Below are 10,593 nucleotides of genomic sequence, written 5' to 3'. Positions count from 1 at the left end.
GACTTCAACTCCCATAATCCAACAGGATGTCTTGGCTAATGCTGCACCCAGCGCAACCATTAGTCACATATAGCACATAAACAGCCTAAGAATAGAGGTCGTATTCACACAATACATTAAACCACAAACCAGTTAACAAACCACAATAACTGCATTTATGTTACGGTATGTGTTAAGTCAAATCAAGTGCATAATGTGGTGGTTATGTTAAAATCTAATGAAATTTACTTGATTTGGGCTTTTTCACTATAGTTTGTAAACTATGAGTTATGATGTACTTAAGCAGTTTCCAAATTTTCTACATTTACCACATTAGTAAGGTGGTATAGTTGTTAAGAGTGCAGTATGGCAGGCTAACTCTGCCCACTGCCAAGAGTTCAACCCTAACCGGCTCAAGGTTGACTCAGCTTTCCATCCTTCTGGTTTTCATAAAAAGGACCCAGATTGTTGGAAGCAATATGTTGACTCTGTAAACTGTTTAATGGAGGCTGTAAAGCACTATGAAGCGTATATAAGTCTACGTGGTGTTCTGAGGAACACCAAACAGGAATCTACAATTACTTAAATCTTTTTTCTAAACGTTATGACTGAATCTTGCAGGATCATAAAATCTCAAGAGGTTTTAGCGTTGCAACCAAAATCTCTCACAATTTTGGATAAGAAGACAGTTAGCACAATACCAATGAAGAATAAAAATAACAGCTCCCAAAGAAACCAGGATGGCTGCATAAAGAACTCTCTGAAAAATTGAAAGACAAAAAAGTAAAGTATAAAAGTGGAAAGAGGGGGACATAACTAAGGCAAAATATCAGCAAATAGCCCGAGCCTGTAAAGATGAAGTGAGAAAAGTTAAGACTCACAATGAAGAAAGGCTTGCCACAAAAGTAAAAAAGAACAAAAAAAGCTTCTTCCCACATGTTAAAAACAAGAAAAAGGTTAAGGAAACAATTGATCCATTGGTGGGAGAAAGTGGCAAGAAGGTGACAAGCAACAGGGAGAAAGCACAACTATTTAACTCTTGTTTTGCATCTGTCTTTACACAAAGGGATAAAACAGTCCAACCTATCAAAAACAGCACCACAAAAATCAGATTAGGAACACAAGTTGAAATAGAGAAGAAAATGGTAAGTGAGCACCTGTCTACCCTAGACGAGTTCAAATCACCAGGACTGGATGGATTACACCCCAGGGTTCTGAAGGAACTGGCAGACGAGATCTCAGAACCACTGAACTATATCTTTCAGAGATCCTGGAGCACTGGGGAACTGCCAGAGGACTGGAAAAGAGCTGATGTGGTTCCCATCTTCAAAAAAGGGGAAAAAAAGATCCAGGAAACTATAGACTTTGGCTAAACAAAGTAATAGCCAAAAGCCAACATGGGTTTGTCAAAAACAGATCACGCCAGACTAATCTTATTGCATTCTTTGACAAAGTGACAAAATTAGTGAACCAGAGGAATGCCATCGATATAGTTTACTTGGACTTCAGTAAGGCATTTGATAAGGTAGACCATAACCTACTACTAGATAAAGTAGAAGAATGTGGGTTGGAGAGCATCACCACCAGAAGGATTCATAACTGGCTGACCAACTGCACTCAACATGTAGTCCTCAATGGAACTGCATCTACATGGAGGGAAGTATGCAGTGGAGTACCCCAAGGCTCTGTTTTAGGCCCAGTACTCTTCAACATCTTCATCAATGGCTTGGATGAGGGAATAAATAAATAAATTTGCAGATGACACCAAGCTGGCAGGAATAGCCTACACTCCAGAAGATAGGATTAAGATACAGAAGGATCTTGACAGACTTGAACATTGGGCACTATCTAACAAAATGAAATTCAATGGTGAAAAAAGTAAGGTTCTACATTTAAGACAAGAAAAACGAAATGCACAGGTACAGTATAGGTGGTACCTTGCTCAACAGTAGTAACTGTGAGAGGGATCTTGGAGTCCTAGTGGACAACCATTTAAATATGAGCCATCCGTGTGCAGCAGCTGCCAAAAAAGTCACACAGTTCTAGGCTACATAAACAGAGAAGTAGAATCAAGACCACGTGAAGGGTTAATACCACTTTGTAATGCCTTGGTAAGGCCATACTTGGAATACTGCATCCAGTTTTGGTCACCACGATGTAGAAAAGATGTGGAGACTAGAAAGAGTGCAGAGAAGAGCAACAAAGATGATTAGGGAACTGGAGACTAAAACATATGAAGAACGGTCACAGCAACTGGGTATGTCTACTTTAATGAAAAGGACTAGGGGAGACATGATAGCAGTCTTCCAATATCTCAGGGTTTGCCACAAAGAAGAGGAGTCAAGCTATTCTCCAAAGCACCTGAGGGCAGGACAAGAAGCAATGGGTTGAAACTAATCAAGGAGAGAAGCAACCTAGAACTAAGGAGAAATTTCCTGACAGGTAGAACAATCAATCAGTGGAACAGCTTGCCTCTAGAAGTTGTGAATGCCCCACTGGAAGTCTTTAAGAAGATTTTGGATAGCCATTTGTCTGGAAAGGTATAGGGTTTCCTGCCTAGGCAGGGGTTGGACTAGAAGACCTCCAAGGTCCCTTCCAACTCTGCTATTGTATTAAGGTTTGTATTAAGGTTGTGAGATTTTGGCCTCTTTCATTCATCTTTTTATTTTGGGGCCCACCCTAGGACCATTGGCAATGTCTTTCATGGATAATCAATGGTCCTCAGGTCACAGATTTAGTTCCTACGTCTGACCACAGGCTCTACTGCTCCTGAACAGGAAAAAACAGAAGTTCTTTCTACTGCAACAAAAGGAATCTGGCTGAAAAAGATCACCTTCAATTAGGGCAAAATCTCAGTAGCCATGTTAGTTCTGTTGAATCCGAATCATTCCTTTCTTCAAAATAAATACAGTATTATTTGGAATATTCTAAGTTACGGCTTGACAAACTAAGAGTGCCTGTGTATCATTAGATTGTCCCAAGAAAAAGCACACCCACATTTGATTTATTGTAGTCTGCTATTTGTTCCCAATACTAAATTAATTTATTGCACTCTATTGTGTCCGACTGTATAAATAAGTCCTCGACCTACAACTGCAATTGAACCTGCAATTGCGGTCGTAACTTGTGATGGTCGTTGAGGAGGTTATCATGTGACCACACACCCAATTTCATGACTCTTCATTTTTCACAATTGAACGAATGCAGCAGTCATAAAGCAAACACTGTGGATGTTAAGCAAATCCATTGGAGGATATAAATATTATTTGCCAGAAACTGGAAGTATGCACCAGTTGGTTTTGGGGGGAAGGGGAACCCATTGTAAATATAAGTCATGTGGACTTCAACTCCCAGAATTCCCCATACTGGCTGGGGAATTCTGGGAGTTGAAAGTTGCCAAGTTTGAAACGTTGTTTTAAAGAGCTCCTGAAAGGGCAGACGTGACAGTGGAGACCCACACAAACACACAAACACTTTTGCCAATCTGCTACAAAGACTGAGGAAAAGGCACCACGTGTGATGGGGGGATGAATTTTCGAGGGTTTTTATTAAAAGCAGGAAGGTCTTGGGAACACGGATTGGATAATGTCTCTTCCCTCCTCCTCCCTCCCCAGATGGAAAACATCTCTTTTCTCCTCCCCCCAAGAAGGAACATCTGGAAAGAGGAAAGAAAGCCCAGCCCCCCCTCCCCCCCGCCCCCGGTCATCCACCAACCGGGGAGGTGGGGAGAACGGCAGAAACCTTCAGGGAAAATCCAAAGGCAGAAGAGAGGTACACAGATTCAAGGAACCGCAAGGCTTCGTCACCCCACGAATCAGTATGGGCCTCCATGAATCAGCACCCCATCGTAGCTCTCAAACACTCTCGTCCTGCAAGGGGCAATGGTTTCCTCTTCTTCCTGATTTCCTCTTCTCCCCGAAAGACCCTGCCGCAAACACCCTCCCCAGTTGCTCTCCAGAGGCCAATGGTCCCACTTCCCTCCTTTATCCGATATGCAGGAGCCTCCTCAACCCCCCCACCCCACCCTGGGTTCCTTTCCATCCCCTGTCCCGTTAACACCTGGTTCAAAGGCCACAGCTTCCTGCTTTTTTGCAACCCTCATGCTTAATTGGGCCTGGCTGCTCACCCTGCCCTCCCCCTCCCCTCTCAAGGCTTCTGTCCCTTTTCTTTGGGGCTTCCTGATCCACAGCTGGAGAGAAGTGACCGATGCCAGCCCTTCCCTGCATCTTTTCATCTGGCAAAGTGGCCTGGCTCCCATCCTCGCCTCGGGGAAGGGAGCTTAACGTAATCTCCCAACACTGAATGGAGGTGGGTGGGTGGGTGGGAGGAAGAGCAGTTCCAGGCAAGGCCGACAAGCAACCGGAACCCCCAAATCCTCCTCTCTGTGCAAGTTTCCCCACCCAAATCCCCTTTTGCCTCCCCTTCTCCTTCCACCCAAAGCCACAAACAACCTCCGTTGAAGGCAATGCAAAGCGATCTCTCTCTCTCTCTGCTTATGTCTGGCTAGAGACCCCTTTGGGTTCCCTTTGGAAGCGTCAGAGGGAGGCAGATCTCCTTCCTTTCCCCTTTCTGCAGGCCTCTCCCTGGAAGGAAGCAGTTTGGTCCATGATTGGAGCTGAGCTCAGGCTGAGCAGCCTGGCTGGGCTCTCTGCTATTGCATGTTCTGATGGATGGCCAGCATTTCGTCCCCCGGCATGGCTACCCTCTGCCCTTCCTCCTTCCACAGGCGAAGTGGGTCCAGAGTTCTCACACACAGGGGCTCTGTAAGCAGTTGGGGCATCCCCACGGCATTGCTCTGAGTCTGAAGTCACCAAGATCCCCCTGGTCCTTGAAGCAAGTCAGGGTACACCAGGTCCATGGCTCCCTCTGCAGGCTCCCAGGGATCCGTGGTTCAGCCTGGAAAAAAACTTCCCGGAACGGGAAGCACAAACGGCCAAGTCCAAGAAACTGAATGGAACAGTCCACATGAACAAAATGGGGAGCAAGGAGGAGATGGAGGCAGGGACCGGGCTGTACCATCTACTGGGGGGAGTCAGAACTCTGATCCAGAAGTGAAGAGGGCAACGAGGGTGGCTTGGGATCCACTCCACTCCCAGGTCTCCTAGCACATGTGGCTGAGTCCAACCCCCTCCCCACCCGTTTCAACCCCCCCTTCTTTGCTGCAAGATGCTGTGCCCATCACTCCTCTGCCAGAACCGGTTCCGATTCCTTTTCCCTCCCCTCCCAAGCGCTGCCCTCTTCTGTCTTGGTCCCGTTATCTGTCTGCCTTTGGGTGCCAGCTGCTCCCAGTCACAGCCCGCCGTGCTCCCGGGTCAGACGTTGGGGGGGAAGTGGTGGCGGAAGTCACTGCGGGGGGACCCAGATCCGCGGAAAGGCCCCTCGAAAGCAACCAACATGGCTTGGCGCACTCGATCCGTCAGAGCCGGCACATCGGTCGGCTCTCAGCCCCTTCGTGGGCACGGAGGACAAGATCTGGACAATGCAGCGCCCTGCATTCGGAGAGAAAGACGCGGCTTTTGAAAAAGGCAAGACCAACAAAAGGCCCCACCAGAGTGCAAGCAAAGGATTCCCCCCCCCCCCCCAGCAAATCTGTCAAGAGGTACATTGCAGTCCAGGGATGGGGAACGTTGGCTCTTATGACTTGTGGACTTCAATTCCCAGAAATCCTGAGCCAGCATGCTGGGGGTTCAAAGCTCACAAGTGATAAAGGGACCATAGCGCTCCATTTGTCGTGTAGCCCTTGACTTACAACATCCATTTATCACCGTGCGAGGTTACAACAGCACTGAAAAAAGCGCTTATGACCACCACGCACCCTCATGGTCACATGACCAAAATTTGGACATGATCCGACTCGTATTTTTGACGGGTGCAGTGTCCTGGATCATGTGATCACCTTTTACGACCTTCGACGAGCAAAGTGAATGGGGAAGCCAGATTCAACTTAACGACTGTGTTGCTAACTCACTGCAGCGATTCACTTAACTGTGGCAAGAAACGATGTAAATGAGGCAAAACTCCTACGGCAGCACCAAACTTTGGGCTCAATTGTGGTCCTAAATTGAGTTCTGCCTGTATTACCTCATTTATTATTAAATTTGGATAGCTGCCCACCTCACAAGTGTCACTTGTTGATTTCTGTTCGCCCATCAAAATTCTGATTCAGTATGTCATTTCTCTTCACACCTAACACCGTGTTACTGCAATGGTTTATCTAACAGTTGTGTCAGAAAGGTTGTAAAATGGGCAACATTCACTTAACAACGGTAGCAACAGAAATTTGGGGCTCGGTTGTGGTTGTAAATCGAGGGCCACCTATCTCTTTGAGACTGCACATTCTTTTGACAGAGTGGATTGTTAACTGATGTTTCCACATTAAGTTTTGTTTTTATTTGTCGCATTTGGATTGTGTTTAAACTTTTCCCGGAATCCTTGAGAAGCAGCTAGATTAGAAAGGTCACATACAACCCAAATAAATACTCATTAAAAAAAAAAAACCTTCACAGTGTTGGCTTCTCTTTCTTACAAAATTTTGGGGTCCATTGCGGTCATAACTCGAGGACTCTCTGCATAGTCCCCATGATGCTTGTGGAATAGAAATGGGAAACGCCAATGTAAAGAAGGGACCTTTCACCAGTTATGGTGGACATGTGGATGAAGCAAAGAAATGTTGGAGTGGGATTCATAATCTAATGCAGAAATTTCTTAAAGTGAATGTAAAGATAAAACCAGAAACTTTTCTTCAGGTTTAATGGGAAAGACTTGGAAAAACCTTTTTGGAAACTTTGATGTTACATCAAACAGCGCAAGACTGTCCTTGTGCAAAAAATGGAAGGACATTTCGAGCCCCACAATGAACACATAACTGCAAAAGTTGATGTCGTTAGCAGAGATGGCTAAATTGACTGCCTTGAGCGAAAGAAAAAGATACAAATACTTTTATTCCTACTTGGAAATCACTCCTGGACTTTGTGCTCGAGGTGGGGCGGGTGGAATGAAACTGTGATTTTGGGTTTTACCGATTAGATAGGTTGTATTATAAGGAATGGCCAGTTTATACTATTATATAAAAGTAAAAAAGTTGAGGTTTGATGTTACTGTCTTATTCTACTGCACCAAAGGGAGTCAGAAGTCAAGGCCTTTTTTTTTTCCTTTTCCCTCTTTTCTTTCCCTCACTTTTCCTTTCCCTTTTTTTCTACTATTTGCTGTTGTATTTTATAGTATAACTAATAAAACTGTAAAAAGAGACCTCATTATGCTTGTGGGCAAAACCTTGGGGTGGGCCTTGATGGAAAGTACCAGGGAAAAAAAGCCTTGCTGTCCGTGTATGTGCGTGTGTCTTTCTGCTCCTCACAAATGAACAAGAAATCAGACATGGAGTCACCTGTGGTGAAGCGCCTATCCTTCTTACTGTAGAAATCTCGATACGATGAGATTACAACAGGATGAGAGGAACCTTGTAAGAAGAGAAAGAAAGTAAATAAAGGGCGGCAGCTGGAAATTGCTCAACATGCTGGCCATTTGGCCCCTGAAATAGAGAAAGCTGTGCCTAGCAACCACTGGCCACCATTTTGTACCTAGCAACCACTGGCCACCATTAATGGTGGGAAAACCACCTCCAAATCACTTTGTATTTTTAATGCACAACGTTCAAACATTTCTAAGATCTTGTCTTTGCTGGCCTATTTTGCACAGGGTTGAAGGCGCTTATTTTATTGGTCAATTGGAAACACTTTTATAACGCAACTCATTTCAATAGAACTCAGGGTTGTGATGCAACTATTAAAAAAAAAACCACACACACAAACACACACAATGTAATTTCTAGGAGCTTACGTTCCTGTATTTTTTTTTTTTAAAGGAAGACAATGCAGATAGGGTTTTTTTTCCTCCATTCCAAATCTAAATTAGGGGCAAAACTCTCTTTTATATGATGCGCAGTTTGTTTTTTAAACGAGAGTATCAGATCAAGCAAATCTGCTTTGGAGTCCTTGATATGTAGCTAAGTAATGAAATGGTCGCTGAGCAAATCACCAAGCTCAGAGAGCACCAAGGAATCCACAGATGTTCTCACATCTCTCACATCCACAAATATGAGCTACAAATATTCTCCACTGTCAGTACAGCTTAGGGGTGTCAAACACTTCGCGAATCTGCTCTGTCCAGTTTATTTTAGCTCTGATAAAAACGGGAAGAATGTAGGGTGCGAAAACCCTCCTTTCCTCAGTCACAGTAATGCTATTTTACTCTATGGTGTCATCTGCCACTGTCTGCCACTGTCTTTTATGAAACATCTATTCTCTTTTCAGTTCATCTGGGAATTCCAGATTCTGATGGATTCTGAAGGACTTCAGTTTGCACTCAGGGTAAAACTGACTTTTTTTTTAAAGAAGAATGACGATTAAAATTCTCCCCACGCTAAGAATTTCAAAGACCATTTCCTAGTTGGCTTCTAATGACAGGAACATCCTTCTCTATAGGACCGCCCTGAATGAGGACAGATGTCTATGGAGATTCTCAGTCATCCAGGCCATGGTTGTCCCAAAGATGCTGTTTCAAATGGCAACTAAACTTTCTGGTTTTTTCTTTGAAGTCATTTTGCTTCTCATCCAAGAAGCTTCTTCAGCTCAGAGATCAGAGCTGAAGAAGCTTCTTGGATGAGAAGTGAAATGTCTTCAAAAAGAAAAAACCAGAAAGTCCAGTTGTCTTATGAAAAAGCAACTTGGGGAATGAATGAGGACAGATTTCCAACTCATTGAAAACACACACACAGACACACACACAAGACACACACAGAATTGTGGCTACCTATATCCTCAGTTCTTGCTCTGAGCTTGCCAAGTCTGACTAACCAGATAACCAATGCAATTGTCAGGCCAGAGAACAGGTTTAACCCAGTTAACCAAATACAATGTAATCCATCAAATACAATTGTTATGTTGACATAATATGCAACAATCCAAAGTTCTGTGGGATAGTCTGGTTCATATCAAGGCTCAAATAACCCTGAACCCCAAACTCCTCAATATTTCTACTTGGGTATTTTTGGCAAAGAGCTGCCAGCTGTCCCTCGGTGGAAGAAGTGAGTCAACAGGGCGCCCCTTACCTGGGTTTTGCACCGCCAAATGGAAGGCGCCCCGTTTGAAGGGCAGCATGGAGCCATTGTGATTCCTGGTACCCTCGGGAAACACCCAGACTCGACCCTGCAAAGGGAGCCCAAGGAAAGGAAGAATTAAGTCCCTTTCGTGAAGAGGCACAAAAAATTGAGCAAAGAATCCATTGAGAAATGGGTGTTTTGTGAGTGGGTCCCATCAGCCCCTCGAGGCAGCCCAGACAAGAAACGCCAGCCATGACTTCTAACACTACCTTTATTGTAAAGTTACAGTAACACATCTTGCAAACTCTTTCCCCTTCCTCCCTTTTACTTTTGCGAAAACTACCCCATTTCCCTGAAAATAAGACCTCCCCGGATAGTAAGCCTTATCGGGCTTACATAGATGATATAACAACATTCCTTCTAGAAAGCTAAGGTCATCCTTTGTCTTGGCACCTCTGCACCTGACTGGAATTGAATGGCGGAACTGCCAGCATGGCAGTGAAAGGTAGGACCATGTGATGGGCTTGTGGGTGGGTGGGCAAGAGCTTGAACTTTCAATTAGGGGAGAAAACCGGGAAGCTTTCAGATTCGGGTTTTACCAGATTGTGCCAACATGGTTCTCTTAATAAATTGGACCTTTGAGCAATACTTGGTCTTGGACTCTGATTTACCGTATTTTTTGGAGTATAAGACGCACCAAGGTTTGGAAGAGGCAAATTTTTTAAAAAGTAGGTAGGTAGATAGAGGGAGAGAGAGAGAAATACGGTAGGTAGGCAAGGAGAGAGAGTAGGTAGGGAGAGGGAGAGAGAGAGAGAGAGAGAGGAGAGAGAGGAGAGAGAGAGAGAGAGAGAGAGAGAGAGAGAGAGAGAAGAGAGAGAGAGAGAACAGTAGGTAGGTAGGTAGGGACAGAGAGAAAGAGGTTAGGTAGATAGGTAGAGGGGGGGAGAGAGAAATATAATAGATAGGGAGGGGGAGAGAGAGAGGAGGTAGGTAGGTAGGTAGATGTTTCCAGGTGTATTTATCCATATGCTGGAAAAGGAAATCGCTGACAACCTGCAGCACCTAAGACTTATTTCTGCTGGCACAGCACTTGATCAATGTAATTCTCATCAATCACTCTAACTAAAGAGCTTTCTGAAAGGGGAAAAAAAAAAGGTTTTGCACTTTGCAAACTTCCCCAAACGGGCCTGTTTTCTGCAAAAACGGGCCCGTTGGTTTTTTTTTTTTCAAATAAAAGGCATGGAATAGACTTGCGGGGGGGGGGGGGGGGGGGGGGGGGTGGGGGGGGGGCTTGCAGAGTGCTTGGGCTGGGGAGCAAAAAATTGGCCAGTTTTTTGCAAAAAACGTTTTTTTGTCAAAAAATGCATGCATAGCCTTATGGAGGCTTATAGAGTGCTGCTGGGACTGGGGTGGCAAAAAACGGCCCATTTTTTTCTCATTTTCTGCCCTCCCCAGCCCCCAGGAGCTCTCCATAAGCTAGGCACGGCCATTTTGATGAAGGGGGTGGGGCATCGGGA

At 44.8% G+C, this 10,593-nt stretch overlaps 1 protein-coding gene across 1 annotated transcript in view; it reads right to left on the bottom strand.

Moving 5' to 3' along the window:
- Nucleotides 1-4,481: 4,481 nt before the first annotated feature.
- The window catches only part of AGPAT1 (1-acylglycerol-3-phosphate O-acyltransferase 1), a 45,453-nt gene continuing 39,341 nt past the window's right edge, over nt 4,482-10,593 (bottom strand). Inside the window, 4 exon segments of the mRNA XM_032211170.1 lie at nt 4,482-5,420; nt 5,422-5,468; nt 7,364-7,435; nt 9,086-9,182. Coding sequence (XP_032067061.1) covers nt 5,292-5,420; nt 5,422-5,468; nt 7,364-7,435; nt 9,086-9,182 — 345 coding nt within the window. The 3' untranslated portion in view covers nt 4,482-5,291.

The sequence above is a fragment of the Thamnophis elegans genome, chromosome 2, assembly GCF_009769535.1.
Source record: "Thamnophis elegans isolate rThaEle1 chromosome 2, rThaEle1.pri, whole genome shotgun sequence".
NCBI lineage: Eukaryota > Metazoa > Chordata > Lepidosauria > Squamata > Colubridae > Thamnophis > Thamnophis elegans.
The sequence above is the reverse complement of the archived record's forward strand: the minus strand, read 5'-3'. Positions and strand labels throughout refer to the sequence as shown.